The 22,397-nt window shown below is 40.6% G+C and overlaps 1 protein-coding gene across 2 annotated transcripts in view; it reads right to left on the reverse strand.

Annotated features, from left to right (window-relative positions):
- Positions 1-6,759: 6,759 nt before the first annotated feature.
- ARHGAP15 (Rho GTPase activating protein 15) overlaps positions 6,760-22,397 on the reverse strand; it is a 321,487-nt gene continuing 305,849 nt past the window's right edge. For both annotated transcript variants that reach the window (XM_017740245.1, XM_008638204.2), the window contains exon 15: positions 6,760-8,047. In XM_017740245.1, coding sequence (XP_017595734.1) covers positions 7,864-8,047 — 184 coding nt within the window. In that variant the 3' untranslated portion in view covers positions 6,760-7,863. The remainder of the gene's footprint in view (positions 8,048-22,397) is intronic.

Here is a 22,397-nt window from a genome sequence, read left to right on the forward strand (position 1 = left end):
TTTCTTGGCCCCTAACAAGATCTCAGATTTCTCTAGCAGCATCTAGTTTCCATAACAAAGACTCTATTTGTACAGGTAGGCCATCCAAAAAACCAAAAATACAAGTGTTGTTCCATAATAGGCCAGGTCATGTCCATTTGCAGAAAATGGGAGAAGAAAATGGATGGTTTGGGTTGGAAGGGATCTTAAAGATCATATTGTTCTGACACCCCATGCCTTAATTCATCCCATGTCCCTGTTTCCCCCTCCCACATTTGTCTAGCTTTATGAAAGCCATTTGGAATGAAAAACTAGTTTACTGAGGGCCTGTACTGTAGGACTGGCATTTCCAAAGAGGCCTCAATTATCTGAAACACAGGCTCTGTGTGAGGGGAAAAAAATATATCATGGTAAAGAGAGTAAATAAAGAGGGTAAAATGGCTCTGGAGGGTGACCATTCCCTGGACCTAATCACTTGATATGGGCCAAACCAGAGTGTCTGGACACACACTCATGTTGAAGGTACCTAGAAGAGCAAAGACTCATTTGTCTCTTTTATCCATTCCTGAGGCATCTACTTGACAGAACAAGGCTGACTTAAATCAGGAAAAATATTAGTTTGCTGTGGCAGAGTTGCTCTGTTTCTTCCAGAACATGAAAAAAGTGGCCCCTGTCATCCCTGTCATTCTTTCTTACACCATGTCCAGCAGTCTCAGACAATGAGTAACATCTTTTCCATCTGTGCTTGTGCTGAGTCTGCCTAAGCCACTTAAAAGATGCACCTTTTTAATCTCTTAGCTGGAGCTAATGTACCCCATGACAAACTCTGGAGAACCAGGGGGGCTTTGTCCCCATGCCATCAGTTTCCTGATGTCAGAAGTACACCCAGGACAGGAGAAAACAGACCCAGAAAATGCACCAGGTTGCAATTCATCCTCTTGTGTTTCAGGGAGGATGTTGAATTGTCCAGTCAAGGAAATGTTTTGATTTTCAAACCCATTCCTTTTTTTTTTTAATTTTTCCCCCCTCCTCCCTTTGTTTTGGGAAATGAGAAAAATATATAAAAGCTAGTTATTAATAAAACATCTATTATGCCCATGGGACAGAGGTCCTTCCGTATTTTTCAGATGGCATGTTTATTGTTGACATCTCTCTTTTCTCTGAGTATGCACAGAACCCTGAAATCCTTTTACATTTTTAATAAGATTATTTCTTTTTTTCAATCTAGTGCAAGAAAACCGCATCTGCAATATGCATAATACTCTCAAAAACTGCAGCATCAGAGGGAAAGCAGTGCCAGTGGTTTTGGCTATGTGTACTTCAAAGAGACACGATGTGGAAAAGAATAGTACTAGAGGTCTCGGGAAGGTGCTCGCATTTTGCTTCTTAGGGCGTGTTTGTTTAAGGTAGTTGCCTTATTTTTCAGTCCTCACGTTTCAGGTGAAGCACATCATAAACACAAGAGGGAATTTGATTTGTTTTCCAACCAACAGCACTCCATAAATCTGGAGTAACTGATGCTATTGTGTCGCTTTTTCTGAACTCGGTGTCTTTATGGAGCAAGGTGATCATCAGCTCTACGTTCCTGCAGCACTGGGTGGCCTAAGGGTGTGTGGAATCTGTGATTATGTGAAAATGTGGGTCTCCACTGGAAAACAAGAGTCTGAACAGCATCACCCATGTGCTTCTCCATCAGTGTGTGAGGATGCAGCCTCACACTGCAGCTGTGCTGAGGGAGCTGATTCACCATACAGGACCCTGGTCCACCTTGTAACACATTCCAAGTCCATGTCCCTGAATGGACATTTTAAATTTGCAGTAACAAAGGGCAGAAGCAGTCCCTGCTGGTGTCCTGGGGCTAAAGACTCCAAGGGGCCCAGGAACTAAGATAAGAGTGGTTCAAGCAGGTACCAGATAACCAGGGTTATGTGGGTTCTGGGAAGCTGCTGATGGAAATTTAGAGAGCTGCAAGGTGAAGTAGCCACAAGGGAGAACCCAGCAGCACTGGCATGTTCTCTGTATAGACAAAAATAGCATTCAATTCCCCAAATTCCCTCGTGAACCTGGTCCATGCACTAAGGACAGTTCAGTTCTTCAGCGCAGAGGAGAAATCAGATGCAAACAAGCTGCTTGATTCTTTTAAGAGCTGTAAAGAGTTCAATAATGAAAATATTAAGGATCCTTCCCCCTTGGATACTTGGAGCTTTGTTCTAAAAGGCAGAATAGATACACAGAGCATCCAGTGAAGGAGCAAGTTTTAAGAGGTGTGGCAGATCTTCCATTTGAGGGAAGGTTAAATTGATTAAGAGACAAATGAGAGGTGATGTGTTAGTGGTATATAGGAGAGTGAATTGCCAGGAGAGGTCAGTCAGATGATCCTATTTAGCCTTTCCCATAAATCAAGAGCAAGCAGAGTGCTATACAATGGTACTAAAAGCTAATGAATTTAAAAGTGATACAAGTAAAATATTTTCTTACATGGTACATAATTAACCTGGGAAATTCATCAGATACCATTAAGACAAAGAGCCTAGCAGGATTAAAAATGGATAATAAGTGACAGAAGCTACATAAAGATAGACGTGTATACAGGGTGTTCAGCCATTTATTTAAAACCATTTGCTGCCTGGGGCTGCAAAGAAACATCCCCTGTGGGAAAGCTTGACATAAAACTGGACTTTTTGTACCTTTTTTACTGCAATGGGTAGGCTGGAGCCTGAGCAATGGACTGGTCAAACCACTTTCAATATGGTCAATTTAATTTTCCAGAGCAGAGGCCACACCACCACCTACCCAAAATTGCAACCAAAAAATGTTCAAAAAGCTTCTGAGCTGCTTCTTTGAAAGCTTCTGAGCTTTGAGACAATATAGAAATCACTGGTGGGGAGATACTCGTTCCTTTTGTCCGCCAGACATGCAGCCAAAAAACGAATGGATAAGAGCTGAGCACAGAACTTGCATTTGGACAAAGGCAGAGGAGAGAAGAACCATGTGGAATTTGAGTCTGCATTTTATTAACTGAAATGTGCTCTAAAATGGTGGCGTTTTGTGGGTAACTAATTGGCACTCATTCTGAACTTGCGGTGTTTTATGGTCTCTATTATACTTGTTAAACAAAGACTTCTACTGAAGGTGTAAGGGGTCACCCCAGGTATTTTAGAGGTGTGGACAGGCTGCTTTTCTGGGAGATGGTGGGTTCCCAGCACCTCTGAAGTATTTCTGAGGGTTTAAGAGCAAATTGTAGAAAGTCAAAAAACTTCACCGTGGTCAAGAGTTTGGAAGACAAATTTCTTTCTGTTTCCTCTGAGGTTACCCTGCCCTTGGGTTGCAGGGCTGGGTACCTGCAAAATCCTGAATACCTGATTATTACAGGTGAATTCAGGGTATAGAATATAAAGTTTCTGTGAGAGTGGTGAGGTCCTGGCACAGTTTGCCCAGAGTGGTTGTGGACTCCACATCCCTGGAAGTGTTCAAGGCCAGGGTGGATGTGGCATGGAGTAACCCAGGATAGTGGAAGGTGTTCCATGGCAGGGGGTTGGAATGAGATGATTTTTAAGGTCCCTTCCAACCTGCACCCTTAGAAGGGTTCTATTTAAAGAATAGAGAAAGAAGATTCTATTTAAAAAATGCAAGGAAAAAAAAAGGGTCTGAATAAAATGAGCACTAACATAGAAAGTTCTCTTTTAACGAGTGGCTCTGTGCCTCAGTTTATCACACACTGATGTGCAGTGGCATTGCATCCCCAACTGTCATGTCTTGAGTCTTGAATGCATTTTTATTTTAAACATCAATGTATGTTTTGTGTGAAAAACTGAAACGAGGGTTCATGTTTTCTACCCCATGTGCAACCAAATCTTTGCAACAAAGCTCTCTAAGGAAAAATGGGCGTCAATTCTCACAATGTTTCAGCTCTGTTTGGAAGTAGGAGGTTGTGGACTGTAGAAGTATCATGGAGGATGTAAGTGATGGAAAAGGACATTTGTTTGCTGTGATCACTTGTGGTGAATTGGCACAAGGATGAGGTTGTTGCTTTAATAGCATCTTGAAGCATTTCCTGAAGAGAAGGGTTTGGGTATGGTCTGACCTCCACTTCTTGTCAGGTGGAGGCCACTTGTTTGCCCCTTGGGAAAGGTAGGTTTTTTTCTAATCCAAAGTGGGTGCTACGAAAGGCTCCTATGTTCTGCAAAACAACAATAGCCCTGGGCTCCATTTATGCATCCTACAAAACCCAGGACGTGTGATTGAGACCCGTGCCTCTGATTATGCTCAGCTTCCCTGTGTTCCATGTTTCCTTTCTGAGGCAGGAACGCCGTTCAGGGGAACCTGCTGTGCCGTGATAATATGTGCATTCCCCGAGGCTCTTCTGTCAGCCTCTTCTGAGAATTAGCCATGTAAAATCTATACACTGCCTGATTACAGTGGTGATTGTGGGCCCAACTTACTCCTCAGCTTTCTTCCCAACTCTGTCCATGGTCTATATCCTATGTGGAAATTGATTAGCTGAACTTCTTGAGTGCTCTGGGCTGAATGGGAGCCTGAGGCTCTGTTGCAGCATGGGGTGCTTGCAAAAAAACTCTGTTACCTGCACTGTTCTGGCAGAGAATTAAAGAACTGTTAAAATGTATGCTGCTTGTAAAAAATATATATCTATGTGTAAAAAGAGGAATAAATATTTGTCCAGGGGAGTTTATGTCTCCTCTTTTAGCTGTAGCTTAGCAAGTCAGCGTGTCTCATCATTTGTCCAGAAATCCTACTTAGCAGCAGAATTTCTTAAGTTAAAAACTGGCAATATTTCTCAACAAAGCTTGCAATTCAATACATTGGTGTTTTTTCTTTATTTTAATGATAAAACTTTGTGGCTAGAAATGCCCTCTTTTAGTTCCATTACAGATTTCTTTCTGACATCTCCTTTTACTAAATCAATCCCAGTTTTGTGCTCATGCTTCTCACACAAGTTTGAGTAGAAGATGCTCTTCATAAGGAAAAGATGCAGATAAACAGTGATGCTTGGACATATTTGTCTCTGCTGCGTTCTCAGCCTTCATTTTTCTGATCATTTACCATTAATAGCTCCCTGCTGAAAATATCTGTGGCCCTTCTCAAACTGATGCTGGCTCCTGAAAAAGAAAGGTCTTCTGCAAGTCTAATTTTGACTTGCTAAAAATTTAGCAAAGTCTGGGAAAAACTCCTACCAAGTGATAGTGAATATTCTAATAAATAACAAGGGGAGGAGAAATGTGTGGTACAGGCTCGGTGAATTGCAAAACTTGGACCCTTTTGGGATTTATAAATGTTTATGTCCAGCAACAGTGCCCTGGGCTGTGAGCTAGGTTAACAAACTACCTGAGCAGGAGGAGAAAGAAACCCTGCTGCAGTTAAGGCTTGAACATTTATTTTTATTTTTATTTTGTTTCCGCTCTTACCCTCTTATATCCTTCTGGTTTCTGCTGATGGCAGGGGCTGAAGGGCTGGCTCTTTGACTAATGGTTAAGTCAGTAATTTTTCCCATTAAATTAATGTATGTATTAAGGGAGACAGGAAGAATTGGTCTCTTGGGGAAGGAAGCAGCTTGGTAGCAAGGCATGGTCATTCCTTTGTGTTTTCGGGATGAGAAAGGAAAGGCATCTGCTATAGGCCCTGGATTTATACACTCCTCTGCTGAGAGCCACTTGTGTCCCCCCCAAATTGTCTGCCCATGTCCAGGCTGCAATTTAAGAGTGTTTAGCAGAGCAGTCAGCACTTTTGTACAGTGTTCATGTAAGGAACCCTTCAAACCCAAAGAAAGGCTCATGTGTCCAAAAGTTTCCTTGATTTTTTTTCCCCAAACCAGTTGATCTTAAGAGAGATACGGTGCATTTCATAAGCCTTGTCTTATAAAAACAAGACAAGAGGAGTCTCCATGCTCTGAAGAAAGCCTGAAAGAAGATTAATTAATTAATTAAGAATCTTTTCTTCTGAGTGCAACAGGCTCCAAGTAACAAGTGAACTTTTCATTTCCAGTAATAGCAGAAATTACTTCAATAGCATGATTGTGAGCACCCGTGGGGCCATAATGTGAATGGTCTTTATTAAGGAATAGACTGAACTTCTGACTATCTTTCTTCCAGTCATTTCCACAGGCTATAAACAGCGCCTGGTTTGTTGCTATTAAAAGAGTCTACAGACGATGATGCTGAAAAGCATCACTGTTTAAGTACTCATGGCTTGACATTAACATGAAAAATATTTTCCTGAACATAAAGTGAATTTGGGTTCTCCAGTACATTATAGTTTTGTTCAGAAGTGGTTGCGCTGAATCTTTGTGGTACAAGGGGGATTTTATTTGTTTTTGTGTTTTTCATTTTAATTACTGGTCACTACCTCTCTGTTTTGCTTGATTTTTCAGACATGTGTGAAGTCAGAAAAAACATCTCAGGGCCAGTTTTTGTGTTTTCTTGGTGTTATTTTCTGCCTATGTTAGTACCTGATGAAAGAGCCTGGTCTTAGTTAACGATCAGGCCTCATTATATATTTGCTCCCATAAATGACCGCTCCAAGGAGTGACCTTTCCTGAACAACGTGGAATTTTGCATAACAATGCTGAGTAAAAACTGAAGCAATCCATGATCTGCTGAGGTGATACTGAAGACATATCTCTAATGCACAGCAAACCTATGCATTAATCCTATGTTTTGGGGTCTTTAATTGCTTTAAATATTTGCTTCTGGATCTGTGTTTCACACATCTTATGTACATGGTTTATTTTTCATTTTATGAACAAATCGATAACCAGACAGACTCTTTACCACACTGGATTAGTTTTATTTATTCTCTTTGAACTTGATTAAAAAGCTGTCAAACATAAGTCTACATTTTATCAGCAGAATACTTTTACAAAACAGGGTAGGAGATGTGTATAGCTGGAAACATACATTTCAAAATGAAACAATATTTGATATATTCTAGACAGTTACCCTTTTGTTTATCCATGACAACTGAAACTAACCATCAAATGCATAAATTGATTCAAGTCTAGCCAAGTAATCCTAAGGGCATATGAAAAGGCTTTTTTTTAAAGTTCTTTCTAGATGAATTTAATGTAGTTCACCAATAAAGCATCCTCAGGAGCACAATACAAATGCTACAGAACATGAGATAGCTGGGGAAAGCGGGCAGATGTACAGTGTGATGAAGAATCAAAATGGATGTTACATTAAAATGAGCAGTCATGCAATGTCTTCATTTCATGTACTGCGTTTAAGTAAAAATGCCAAAGTTCCAATTCCATTTTTAATTTCTTTTAGGCACTGTTATGCAAATAGTGACATTCTCATTTTGTTTGTGTTTGTTTATTTTATTTGTTTAAAAGCATTAAATGCAATTTTTTTTGTTTTGTCAGCTCTTGGGGTAGACAAATTGATTGTTCATCATGTCTTTAATTTTCAATGTATATCAAGGAGAAAGGTAAATTATACTCAGATTAGCTATGAATGATCTCATATCGCTGCTTTAATTCATTGCTTTTAATATACATATTTTAATCCGTTTTCCACAAACGTCCTCAATTATTATCTGTCTTTCTGTGCCATTGCATATGTTGGTAAACAGCATTTTCTATGGTCTAGGGCCATATGCTGTATGCTCAGCTTGCAGAAAAAGTGACACTTGGAGTGCTAGCATAATGAAACTCTCAAAGGGTTAATGCAGAATACATATAGGCAAATGTTGACAATATTTTTTATTCCAATGTTTGAAAATTAGACACAAAATCATCATTAAGTTTGCACAAAATGAGGCATCTGTCACTTGAAAGAAAAAGAAATATTTCAGAAATATGTTTACAGAAATGTAAAAATATTAGACATCAAGACAGATGTGAACGTTTTCAATAACAGGCCCTGTCTGTCAGTCTTCCTCTGAGCCGAAGATCTTGCTGTACTCACTCAGCATAAGTTCAACTATCTGATTTTGGTACAGCATGTGGACTGCCATGTTCCCTGTCTCCTTTTCAGGTCTAAGGAGTGTTGGTCCAAACACAATTCCTAAGCTTTGTGTTGACATAAGATTCACGGATTCTTTGGCTGCTATCCTGTTGACAAAAGGGAAGAACTGGTTAAAAAAGAAGGGTGTCAGAGCAGTCACTCTTGCTCTTGAAGCACTTTTTAACTGTTTCTCCTGGTCGGGGTGTTTGTTTGGTTAACTTATCAAAAAGAAAGAAAACAGGGAGGCAAGAGAAATTTCTGCCAGTGTGACAAACAAGGGAAGGAGGGTTTTTGTAGTGCCAGGGAAAAGATTCCCTGCTTCCTTTAACATGGTCACCAGCACTGAAAGAGTTGTGAAACCAAAAAAAGCCCCTTAACATAGAGCTCATATGAAACACATTCCTTCTGCTAATTTAAATCCAATAAAGTGAGTATGGTCTGCAATGGATTGTGAAATTTATGTAACTATAGACTTTTGCATGCCTTTTCCTGACACAAAGTTTCTTGAAAGACACAGAGACCACATACCTTAATGAGATGACTTAGAAAATAATGGTAAGGATTATAACCTTTGATATCTTTATTACCCACAAAATTACAAGAGAAGGACTATTATTATTAAAAGTTGATCTTGTGTCTATATTAAGACTTAATATTCCTGTGGAAAGGGCATTAAGAAAAGAGAAGTCAGGTCTAAGAACAGTACAGGTTTAATGGATGGAGTTTAGGTAGGAAGTTTGGCATAAATCTCTGCGGTGGTGAGTACAGACTAAGTAGAAATCCATTTCCCTCAACCCTCCAGAATATATTATGTATCCCAGGGTTGCAAAGACGAGTAAATGAAGACACATATTTTATAAATAAATTGCACAGCTCTACCAAGGTATACAAACTAAATGCAACTTTATTATGTAAATGTTTGAATTTATGGATGCTTCCTTAACCTGCTAGTTTTAACTTAAGCATTCCAAGTGGATTGTTGAAGCCAAGTTCTGCTTTTCCCCCTCCTCTGCCATTGTCGCTCATTTACCTTTTTAAAATCCAGACAGCAATTTAAAAGCCATCAGAGCTGTCTCTGTTTTCCCATACCTGTTGCTGAATTTACAACAAGCCACACTATAAGGGAAAGAAACTTTGTGAGACCTAATGGCTTCAGGCACTTAAAAAACTGTTCCTTTCATGTTAGTGGGTGGGTCACACAGCAAAAAGCATCTCTTGTGGATTTGTGCCAATCACGTCATTTACCACATTCCTGGAGCATCAACACTCGTGGTTTTTTCCCCATATATAAATAGGAAGAATTACTTCGTTCTGCCTCATGCTAGTAACCGTGGTGTCCATTGCACAAAACACTCTCCATATGGCACTAATCAGATTGGCTTAACTATAAGTTTCTTAAAATATAGCATCTTCATTAAATTTTTTAAAAATTAATTATCTTTCCTCTGTGGTAGTATTAATATATTATCTCTTCTCTTAGGAGTTCAGAAAGTCTCAAAAGTTAGTAGCAGTTTTGTTGACAAGTGACTGTGTGGGCTTCTGATGGATGTCACACATCTTTATCACAATTAAAAATGTTGCAGAGGTGACGAGATTGTTTTGCTTAATGCCACTTCTGCAGAGGCATGTGCAGCAAGCTTGGGACCTTTCCAGGAGAGAGACTTGATTTCTGTTGAGCTTGTTATGTGGTAAAAGTTGGAAACTTCATAAAGTATTTGCAGATGACATCAGCAGGAGTAGAGGTGCGTGTTCACTGGGGAGGAAATTCAGCAGCTTTGTCCTGGGTAACGTTAGAGATGATCAATTTAGCAGCATCAGCCATGGCTTTGCAATAAGAGGGTGTTGATAATGGGCAGCATTGATGGAGCTGGAGGAGAAGCCCCTTTCAGGGAGGGAGAAGGAGGTAATGGACCATGGATGAGCAGAATCAGGGTGAAGAAACATGGCAACAGAGCTCAGTTTACTGAAGGGATGGGGGGGGGGAATGCTTTCCTTTCTCTGTAAAATGTGGAGCAAGATGTTGAAATCCCTTGTTCCTGATGTAGGCACTGAAAATGGAAGATGCGTGGCCAACCACTCTGCCCTTGCTTGCTGTCTTTCTGAAGGAGAATAATTTCCCTGGTTTATCCTGGAGATTCCATCCTTCTCATGACATCCTGGCAAGGTCCAGGCATAAGAACAATCAGGAGGTGGGGGTAAGGCATGAGGCAATGGAGGATGTGCGTGGTGTGTGTTGGTGATGGAGAGGAACTGACTGTGGTTCATCGATGTGTAATGTGGCACTAAGAACATTCGTGTAAATTTCGGGGCCTTGAGCTTAATGCTAGAATCTGCAGTATTGTATCGAGAATATATCTTGAAAATTCTTGATATATTCATGCAGTTTCACTTGTTTTCACCATAATAACAACAAAACATAAATCAAGCAAACTTGGAAGCATGGAAAGTCTGAATAGCTAAATAATATGCAGTAAAACACAGCTACTGGAGAGGTAGAAGGAAGGAATTCAATTCACCCTGAATAGAATAATTATAAGTTTTGGACTTTATGTCTTTTTGGATTAAAAATATTTACCAAAGAAATTCTATAACTGATATTTTTATCATCTGTCCACAAAAGAAGAAGTCAAAGCAAATCACAATCAAATATGCACACTTAATGCTATTGCTATAGCTACTAAGTAAAACTGAGTTGTTAAAAGAGAAAATCCTGAAAAAATGGGCAAGAATTCTTTTTTTGGCAAGAAAAAGAGCAGAAAGAGTGATACACCATTTTCAACATAAAGAGTGAAAGGAAATGCCAGAGGTACTTTTTGTCAAGCCCAAATGAGAGGAGCAATGTTCCATCAATTTAAGGTTATTTTAGAAACAATCTATAATCCAGTGCCACAGATGTTGGAACCATATCAAGAAACTGTTGGGTGCTATGCTGCACAAGATTTTTTTTTTTTTTTTCTCCAAAATAACTGAGCTTCAGGAATGGCTTCAGTCCTTAAAGATCACAAGTCAGGGGATACACAGAAAATACAGTTCTCATTATTAATAGTAATGAAATTAATGATGTATTAAAACAGCAGAAGTGTCTGATAGGAGGGCTGTAGTGTCAATGGCAGATATATAAGGAAAAATACTTGGAATTTATGCTTTGGCTGTTGCCAAGGCAACTGCAAGCTGAAAAACGTGTGACAGAGAGCAGGGCAAGTCTACAGCTAAGAGGGTCATTGTATGGTGAGTTGGCTCTCTAGTTCCATTAAACCTACACTTTTCAAACTCCCTAAATAAAATCATTATTAATTTTGACATTTGGAAAATACACTGGATTACTGCTCTAAACACAGTAGGTGTTAGGAAATGTTCTTCATCCATTTTTACTTCACAGTAACTGCTGAGGAGGAGAAAGAGTTTCTACAGTGACTCGGACTCCTCAACATCTTAATATTCCTACTGCAGATAAAAAATTGCAGAATTCAGTGTACTAAGGGAGGAAATCCCCATTGGAAAGGACACTGTCTCACTGTAGGCTGGACAGTGTTGGAGGGTAGAGCCAGCTGCTTTGAGAACTGCTCACTTTTGCTTTCTTATCCTTTTCCAGCCTAGGAGGATTTAATTTTGCTCAATGTCAGGGGCATTTCTACCCTTAGGAGAACTGGTTTTCACCCTGCCTGATATTCTTTCACTGTTTTAAATTATATTTAAGGGTAACTTTTCAACAGGACAATCCTGCTACTCTTCCATGAACTGGAAATACAGACTATGACTAAAGGACAACACATTACAAAATGAGGTGGTGAGAAGAGTAAGAAGGCGTAACTTGGTATGAGGTTACGGGCCAGAATGGCAGGTGTGGGAAATGCCATCCCCTGAATTCAGTGTAAGACCAAGGGATAAAAGTAGCTTTTGATCTTATCAGAATCCTGTCCTCCAGTAATGCACAATATTTGTGTTCACTAGGGAAGTCTCTGCCACTAGAGACAGAAACCAAGACCTACATGGGGTCCAAAAGAGAGTGAAGATTAATAGGAATGAAGAAAACTCCCCCAAAAGGATTAAAAATGCTGTATTGGTGGCATCTCTCCTCTTGGTATAGGAACTAACCGTACAGAATTAGCAGTCAGCCCCCTCTGAAGGGGGTATTCCATGGCAGTCCATTTGGGTGGGTTGTCTACCTTTGCTGAACTGTGCTGGTGAGCGCTGTCATAGCCAGAGCTGCTCATCCCCATGGATGACGGGACTGATTTGAGATGTAACTTCCTGTGCACTGCCTTAATAGGTCAAAGTGTGTGCATCCCATCGATTCACTTTGCCAATAATTATCCTCAAATTTGCCAATGTCTCTCTCCTATCTATACTCAGGCATATGCAAATGTAATGTTGTAGCTTAAGGACTTGGCCCTGGGAAGGGCTCAGCTGCCTTCAGCTGTCCCCAACAATAATTCTGTTAACAGGCCTCTTCACTGCACTGGTACAGGCCAGTTTTTATGCAGCAGCTTTCTGACTTTTGGTATTGCAGAGCTCCCAATCAATTTGAACGCATTAAAATTTGTCTTTTATGATGAACAACTTCCAGCTCAACATTTTATGCTCCTCTCCTTCCCAAATGCTTGTTCACAGGAGTTAAAAAATAACAGGTATTACATACTTTGCTTTAGTGACAAGACATTTGGGAAGGAATCATCCAACCTTGAAATAAAATCTTTATTGAAAGCAATTCTACATCCATGCCAGTCAGATACATTGTGTGATCAGAGGAGGTGTCCCAGGGGAAAGCTCAGTGCTGTAGACAGGGTTGATTACTTGGACCTCCTGTCAGTTCTTGACTCATTGACAGTGGCTGAGACATTCAGTACAACTTTGTTTTCTTTATTTGGAAGTAAAGTTAATATACTTACCTTAACTGTGCCAAATGTACTGGAAAATAACCTGGTAATAAAACGTACTGTCCTAGGAAGTGATAATGTCTGTGTGTGTATAAGCACATTTTCACAGGGCTTTTGCAGATAGGTTTTTCAGTGTTAGGAAGGAACCACAGCTACAACATGATGCACAGATAACCTAAACTATCAGTTTTTTTCTCAACATATTTCCTTTTCATTTAAGGCCTATTACACACTTTCCTGAGATACAACATATCACAGCAACGTCATTTTCTGTCGTCAATTTATTTCAGTTCAGCTGCAGTCATTGCTTTTTGGGAAGAACTTGAGTGGATTTTGATACTAAAGAGTCAAGTGAACTGCAGCTTTGAGAGTCCCCTTAAAGCATAAACAAAACCAGAGGTCCCATAACAGATCAAAACCTTGCAGAGGTATCCATATGCAGCTAGATACACCAGCTCAGGAGAGAAACCAAAATACCCCCATTCCGGAGGAAGAGTGCAGGGCCTGTGCATTACTGTGCATTAACTGAGAAACTTATGGAGGTAACTGGTGGTAAGGGAGCCCCTGATGCCACAAACTCTATTTGTGTAAACAGTTCAATTCCTTGCACTGCTACATAGATAAATTTAAAATTTAGCATTAAATTCAGATTCATGATATTTCATGAATGCAGACTAAACCTCATTATTATGTATGTCCTGGCTTTATGGATGATTTTCTCAGGTGCAGTACAGTGGTATTCACCAGCTGATGAAGCCAAGCAAATGCAAACATCATCAGTGGAGTCCTCAGCTTGTGAGATCTGTGATGGGAACAGGGAGTTTGGTGTGTATGGAACTGTGACCTGAGGCTTCTGCTTATAGAGGAGCTCCAAAACACTACAATGCCTCTCCTTTTCCAAGTGGGCCATGTGGTTTCCTCTGCAACAAATAAGCACAATTCGGGGGTCACAGAGCACTAATACAGTTTTAAGCTGCTTGTATCTATCTGGCTGTGTAAAACATGAGGGTATTTTAAATCCCTGTTTGTTCTGTAGGTAGGATTTGAAACAATAGCTAGGCTGGTAATAGAGAAACCAGGTCATGGCGTATGATATGTTACAAGAGGGGTCAGAAATAGTTCAGACATACTTAAGAGCTTGCTTTTGCTGAAAATAGCCTCAATGGCTCCTGGCCTACAGAAACTCCATAGGCTTCCTGTGCTCTGCAGCTGTGGGTTTGTGTTACAGCTCTTTGGGAAAAATCCCTTCTCTTCAGTCGCTCTGGGATACAAGAACGAGCACTTGATGCTGTCTTCCTCCACAGACTAGCCTTTAAATGTGACCATTGGGTGGCTATATATAGTACCTGGACAGCTGACAGGGACCCGGCGGAGAATGGGCTTCCTCAGGGGATCCCCCGCATATCTAACAGCACGAGCCCTTCCCTGGATGAACTGCCTTGGAGCCTGGCCCTAAATGAAAATAATAACTAAACTAACTCCGAACATTGCTTCACAGTTGGCTGAATAGACTGTGAAAAGCTGAAGAAAGGCATTTATTCTGGCTTAGCCTGGTTTAATATGAGAGAAGTTAAAATCTCCTCAGCACTGGGTGAACTTTGCTCCCCATAGGATGATCCTGCAGAAGAGCATGTGGGCTCTTGACTTTGCACACATGTCACCTCACAGAGTGCCTGTCTTGTGGAGAAAGACTTTATCTCCTGGGTGGCAGAAGACAGCATGTAAAAACACATTCTGATATCTAAAGATACTGCAGCCTCTACAGGGGCTTCGTTCAGGAAAGTGCTTAGAAGTCCTGCTTGTTCTTCTGCACAAGGGGAGGTGCTCCTGCTCCACTGAGGAGCTCTGAGAGGGGTAACAGTTTGTCTGCACTTCTGCTTTGGCATTGTTTGTTTTTCTTGACATCTCCTGAGTCATAAAAGCTTCAAAGGCAGGAGCAGCACACTGGTGCATGGACAATAAGGGCAGGAGCTCATCACCACATTGTGGCTCCACCCTGGTGGTGGGCAAAGGCTCAGGTCCCACTCCCCCAAGCCAAATTATATCAAAGACATGGATTCAAAGTCTTTCCATAAAATCTGGCAGGTCTCCCCTTTGGAAAACTGATCTAACTGGGTGACCTGCTGCGTTCTTCCATTTACTGACAGCCAGCATTCCGTCCTCCCAGTTTGGCTTGGGTTTTAATTTTTCATGTGTGAATGCAAACTGGTTCTGACTGGTGCTCTTAAGAGGACAGAACTGGCTAGTCTGTGTTGCTGTTGTGCCTGCAGTTTGGGCACAGCCACTTGGTAGGAGTCAGTTGAAGGGCATGAACTTCCTCAAGGAGCATCCTGGACTCCTCTGGCTGCAGCTCTGTGCACAAGGCATTCATTTTTGCCTGCTTTAGCAGCAAATATAGCCAAACAAGAGCAAACCCCTGCTAAAAAGCCACATGGGCACTGGGAGCACAAGCCTCAGAGAGCAAAACCCCCCGTGACAGATGCTGGGCAGATGCTGATGCACTTCTTTGAGGTGTTTGGATACTAGAGTGATAAAGGCAGTGTGAAACTACATAGACTAATATATGTTCAGGCAGAGGTATACCACCTTAATGCCTTAAATGTATTTTTGGCTGGTGGTGTAACTTCTGCTGTGCTTGATTTTTTTTTTTTTAATTTATTTTTAATTCTATTTCTGGTATATTTTTTCTTCAGAACAACTAGCTTATTGTAAAGACCAACCTGTCATAGTCCTGGATTTGTATGCTTTTGTGGCCTGTGTGGTTCAGAAAACAACAGATAGTTTTAAATAAATAAAGCTTTAACTTTTTAAATTGCTTAAATATTTTTGTTCAAGAATGCCCAAAGCTAAATTTTCTTGTAACATTAAAAATAAAAAGCAGTTAGTAACAATCTCACTTAAATCACGAATTGTAAATATAGAACCTTTATCATCAGCACAGCACATCCAAAAATGTCTTTGTAAAATAAATCAAATTATATGAGTTAATTGATTCCAGGCAACATCAGCAACTGCAGGTGGAAACTGAATAACAGGATGTTTATTAATGAGGGACTATTAATCAAAATTGACAATATCAATTCCTGTTTCTTTTATTTGAATTCTACCTGCAAAATCCATGAACATACTCACTGGATTTTAAAATAAAAATGTAAAAGTAAAGAAAATGCTGACACTTGGGATTTTAGCTTTAGATGTAGGGCTATTTGTTTAAACAGCGAAAGGATATCCTAAATCCAATTTGACAGGCAATGCCAAAGATGCCAGTGGTAATTAATTAGCACTTAATTTAGACCACAGAACAACAGGATATGGAATTGGTGCTCAGTGCCATTTCCCCTTAGGCTTCATCTCATGAGGGTCAGGAGTATGGCTGTTGCATTGAAGGTCAGTAAATAAATTGGGGGAACACATTGACACTGGACTTTTCATGATAGATATCCTTCACCCTTATTGCTGCCTCTGGCTATGGCTGATGAGAAAAGGACTGCAATTGTTCTGTGAAGAATGCTCTGGTGCCCAGGCTCGAGTGGAGCAAGGTGGTGCCTGAGCTCCCAAGTCCGACAGCCACCGTGCCGGCAGAGAAATGCCCCAACTCTGCGCCTGGGCTGGAAATAAACTCCTGACTGTAGTGCAGAAAGCTTGAGGAACTCTGACAGGCGAGAAAATTCACTTAGAAGCAGCCCTTAAGTTTGCTAGATTTGTGAGCTTAGCTTTAGATTAAGCATAATTAAAATCGAGGGAAGATTTTAAAGTGAGGTTAGAAACTAGGTCAGCAAGGGAAAAAACACATTTCCTTATTATCCTCGTCTTTGTCTTAATAATATTTGGTACTCTTCCATAGAGCTAAAGGCTCTTAATAAAGGTGGATTAATGTTATTAACAGCATTGTTTTCTGATGGGGACACTGAGGCTTTGATGTGCTTAATGATGGACAAACAGAAAGTACGTGGCAAAAAAGCAGAGCCACTAGTTCTGGTTTGTAACTCAGTGAGAGGAGCCACTCTGTGCGGCACACCCAAAGCAGGAGGGATATGGAAAGCACACAGGAGACCCTTCTTCCCAGAGGCACATCAAGGTTCATATTTACTGGTATGAAAGGTAGAAAGATGATGAGACTGTATCACAATTTAATCCTCCTGCTCCCAGTAAAATTAGTGCATCTGTCAGACACTTCTACGCTCCCTCTTCCAGTAATCTCCACCTGTCCTTCAAAGGAGGGCCTCAGGTGGAAGATGTCAGCACTGCCACTGGTATTCAGTGATGTTACAACTTTCTGAAATCACTTCTCACAAACTGCACACTACTGTGCCTACGTAGTCCAGTTCCCCATGTCCCACAGGGTGCTGAACAATGGGAGCTTCAGCATTTACAGCAGGGTGGCTCTTGTTGCACATCCCAGCGTTACTCCACTAGCACAATTTTATCCCCTTGGTCCCCTGAAGTGCTGTCTGCATTGCTACATCATGAAAACACTGAGTTAGACAGCAGTCTCTGCTCAGAAAATGTATTTGGAAGCCCCAGGTTAAGAGTTATTTTAACTTTCACTTCATCACACCCTTTGCAGCATCTCTCTCTGGGCAGCGAGTGAAATTTTGATTGCTCTGAAAGTCACTGACAAAAATCCCAGCAACTGGAAGCCACAACTGAGTCAGAATTTCACCTTATATGAGCTTAACTTTTCTCATTTTGGATGATATCTACTTTTACTAAGTGGAATTACTGTTGTTGACTATGTTCAATCTATAACCTCTTGCAGCCTTCAATTACAGCCTTTTTGTGCTATAATCCAGTTGACAGCAAATAACTCAGCCCTGGATATGACAGGTTTACTTTCTGACTTAGAGCCCAGAAGGGGCAATTGACTGGAATTTCAGCCTGGGATGTTGAGCCGTAGACAACCTGCTCAGAAATTCATCTTTACTTCTGAGTCTAGAGCAGCCCATGAAAAACACAGTTTCACTAACAACGCATTGGTTTTGTCCAGTGTCATGAATTAGTTATTCAGTTCTGTGAGGAAACCAGTAACTTTTGACTTAGAAATCAGAGAATGTGGCAGAGAATTCCACAAAAGTAAGGGAACAAACTCTCACCAAAGTTTTCCTTTTCTGTGAATTTTTATATCATAGAATCACTGAATCATTTAGTTTGGAAAAGACCTTTAAAAACATCAAATCAAACCATTGTAATTACTTCATAAATTATTTTGTTTCAAGTCTTTTTCAAATAATGAATAAAATTCAAATGTTGGCCTATTAACTGTTCCCAACACAACATCTCCATTTTTTTGTATCCCATATTATCACCATCTTGTTGTTTAAAATGAAAGTCTTTTTGCAGCGATCTACCCAACAGAGAAGATTTTATATGGGACCTGACCTCAACCAGGATTCCTCCTCTTCCAGGTTCAGTTCTGAGCTCTCCACAAGCTGCGACTGCAATATACATGCACTGCATTTGTATCAGATTTGAAAGATGCTTTAACATGCCTCCCAGCACCACGATTGTTTCAGCCCTGATACTGAGCACGAGTAGGATGAACGCAGCTCTTAAACGCACTAGTGAGTATGTGCCACGAGTCTTTGATTTCTTTAAACTTATTTACATTTTGCTCGCCCTTGAGCAATGAATTTACTACGTCAGCATTGTCTTTTCTACTTACACTTTGTCTGTCTTGTCCACTCACCTTAGCTTGATGTTTATTTTTTTGTGCATGTGTTTAGTCTGCTGCACTAAATGCAGGGACTGCCTGGAGTAGAGGATTTTCCATGTATTGTGTATTTCTAAGAAGCACCCTTTGTAGTACTGCAAGTTCTGCAATATTTCCTGGCTTTAAATTAGCTTTGAATTTTCTCATTAGTTCCTTTAAAGTCAAATGCCCATTCACACATGTACTGGTCTCAGATGACTCTGGTCTAACTGCCTTAGATACTTTACAAAGTCTTTATTCTCTACACAGTCAGCCCTACCTCTCTCAGTAGTTGTATTTCTTTCATCTTTGAAGCTTCAAGTGACCAGATTTGCCGATATCTGCTTCTGTCTGACCCTGATCAAAATCCACAGTTAAAAAAACTGGTGAGAGAACATACACGACTCTCTTAGACCTCCTAACCCAAACCATGCTTGACAGAGATTGAAGGATTTAGGAACAACAGGGACAATCTTGCTGTTGATATCAAGGCCTGCTTATCAGTCTTGGGGCAACTCACACAGGACACTTCTCTGTAGGTGCTGCCCCTCCAGCAGAAAATGTCTGACCTGGAGTGAATGGTTGTAAATGGATTTACAAGCTTAGAAAGTGCCTCTCTAGCAAGCACATATTGTAGTTTGAGGATGCAGAGCAGGATAAACGTAATTTAATAGGAGAAGTAAAGGAAAGCTCCTACTATGTAACCTGGAAAGGTGAAGCAGCTCCTCACCATAGTGCCCAGGTGAGACCCAAAATGTGTTCAACAAGACCTGAAATTTGCTCTGTGATAGCAGCTCAGGGCTGACTCTGAGTCCAGAGCAGCTGCAGTGACTTCCATGGGGTAGATGTTCCAAAGGAATGAAAACTCCTTCTTCCGATGACACTTTTCTGAGACTCTTATCCAGACATGGAAACAATCTGGGTTGTCTGAGGTGGTTAAAGTTGCCTGCTACTACTGCTGCCACAGCCCTGTGGAAATCCTCTCTGGATTGAGAGTTTGAACAAGGCAAACTGATGTTCCCAGTAAACTTTACTTACTGGAAAGCTTCCATATGCTACAGGGCTGTCCCATATGCCCTACCCTGCTAGTGTATGGTGACTGCTGATGGTGTTTGGTGAAGGCCTGCACTTGGCAGTGCGGATGGCAATGATCTGGGAGGTGAGAACAGTTTCCAGATGGATGAAGTGCTATCCTGAGGTGGTCTGGGGAGCCTGAGTCTAGTGCTGACACAGAGAACATGGTGCAAAAAGTTTGTGCTTTTCCCATGAAGGTGCTAGGACAGCTACAGAAGGAGCTGTAAAAATTACAGAACTTTTCTGAATTCCTTTTTCTTGGCTCATCTCCATGGCAAGGGGTCTTCTTTTGGAAGGCCACAGCAAAGCTCTGGAGAGGATGTGGCAGTGCTGTCTAATGTCAGGGCTGAGGTGGGTGTAGAAGCCTCAGCTTAGAGGAGGTAACTGGTTGCATCTTGTGGACCAGGGGAGGAGGCAAGTTGGCTGGAGAGAGCTGCTTCACAGATTTATGGTTTTACATAGCACCATAATGCGTAATGTACGAAAAGATAAATATTTTCCATTCAGCAACATCTTGCTGTATTTTCATCTAACTCTATAATTTTAATTATAAAGTGAACATAACCTGTATCAAATTATGATTTTTTCTTAACATATTGAATGAGGACAAGAAAAATAAATACCAGATTTTATACTGTACAGGCACATGAAGGTATAGTAAAAAAATCTGGTTTCCTTGACCACATTGTCATAATATGCATATATAACTGCTTATTGAATCCAGGCTGTGTAGACAACAGAGAGAACACTGGCTCCATACCATCACAATGCATGCCCACAACAAAGAGGAGGAAAGAACAGGCTCTTTCATTGTGTGTTTCTAAGTATTGCCAACATAAGGGCTGAAAACTACCTCTCTCTGAAGTGTATCTATACACCCATGCATAAGTTATTAACTGGGCTCCCTCAGCACAGTTGCTGAAAATATTAATATATTCAAATGATATTCTAGCTACTGAAAAAACAGTAGATCAGACAAATGTATTAAAATCTCTTCAGACAAAAGGAGTCATGTTATTTATAAAGTTCCTCTCCCCCCCTCCTTACTGGAACACAAACCTTCATTGTATAGAGTACACGAGAATGCAAGATGATCCTTAGATGTCAAAATGTGGCTTAAAGTTTGAATGTAATCATAAAACAGTGACTCCAATGCTCACCATAAACAAATTGTCACTGGCATTATGTAACTTGGACTATTCACAAAGTATAAAAGACGAGAAGAATAAAAGGTGGCTGCCAAACACTATGGGCCAAATCCAAAGGTTGTGCCAAATTGCACCAGTGGGCTGGGAACTGCAAACCCAGCGTGGAATTCGGATTTACACTCCTCGGTTCCTGGGCTGCTTAGAGTGAGATTAAGGCTATTTTTTATTCAGTTTGTCAGTAAGGCGGCAAAGCAGCAACCAGTGGCTTCTGCAGCCCCCCTGTTGCTCTTAGTGGGAGATGGGAAAGTGGGATAAAAGTTTCCTAATTGCCACAGGACTCGTTTTTGTACAGAAAGGATTTCTGGGCTGCAAGCAGGCACAGTCAGCCACCAGCAATGCAGCCTGGAAAGGGAAATATCGCTCTCAAATCTGGTGGTCTTAAATTTTTCATGTTAATGTTCTGTAGGGTGCTGCCTCTTTGGTCTGAGACCCTGCCCTCCGCCTGGACTCCTCTGGAAAACTGATTAATGAGGGAAGACCATTCACCAAGGCAGAAGGTCTTGTTAGTGAACAACAACCAATCATTCATGGATATTTTCCTTCAGTCCAGGCTTTAGAAGTAAAGTGTATCTGATAATACATACACGCACTGTGCAGAGTAAATTGCAGCTAATGGTTTTGTTAATGCCTCTTATAAGGGACAACAACCAAACTAGGTGGTTGCCCACTCCCCCTTTTCCCCTACCCCTCCTTTAAAAAGTAAAATGACATTTTTTCCCCAGCCTGAAATAATTGCTGAAGCAGAGATACTGGTTTAACTTATTATGAATTATTAGTGGAAAAGTGGGTCTCAGAAGTATGTTACATCTGAAATATTTTTCGTCACTTGAACATGTGCCGTCCAGAACTGGCCCTGTTCTACCAGGCACTGGGAACAAACACTTCGCATTCACAGATGCTCCTAATTTGGTGTGGTTTGGAGTGTAATTTAGATCAAACGTATCCATGTAAATGAGTCAGGGTTTCTTAATTAGGTGCCTCTAAAGAAAAAACTTGGACCACATCAGTAGGTGTGGGTGTGGTGCCCACAGTACTGGAATCTTTCTATAGATGAAGCTCAGTTTTGTTCAGGCATACTGTAGGTTTTTCTTTCCTTTTTTTTTTTTTCTTTTTTTTTTTTTTCTAAAGCACAATAATAAATCTGCAGATGGCATAGACATAAAGACGCTACTTCAGAGGAGCTGTCTAAAACACTGTCTCTTTGGCAAATGCCTTAAAGTAGGTCATTCTGCTATGATTTAGGTTTATATTTCATTGCCAGCTTTTTGTTCCCATTACAAGTAGGGTGCATTCCAGTCCACAGATTTGCTCTTTACTTTTTTTTTTTTCCCCAGATTGGTTTTTATTTACAAGAATTTGTAGATCTTCATAAGAAAATGGCCAATACCCTGTCAGAAGTAGTAATCATGCACTTGACCACAAAAAGAGATGTATGAAGGTGATAACCTGTAAATATTGCAATGTAAAGTACCATTCTCTGGAAGGAAAAATTGTATTGATTCTCTTAACATGGTGATTGAAATGATTGTTGCATCTTTCGCAGTGTGTGAAAAAGGATTTGATCTAATGTCATTCCAGAACCCTCACAGAGCAGGGCCATCAATGGCCC

The sequence above is a fragment of the Corvus brachyrhynchos genome, unplaced genomic scaffold (assembly GCF_000691975.1).
Source record: "Corvus brachyrhynchos isolate BGI_N302 unplaced genomic scaffold, ASM69197v1 scaffold126, whole genome shotgun sequence".
NCBI classification, from domain to species: Eukaryota; Metazoa; Chordata; class Aves; order Passeriformes; family Corvidae; genus Corvus; species Corvus brachyrhynchos.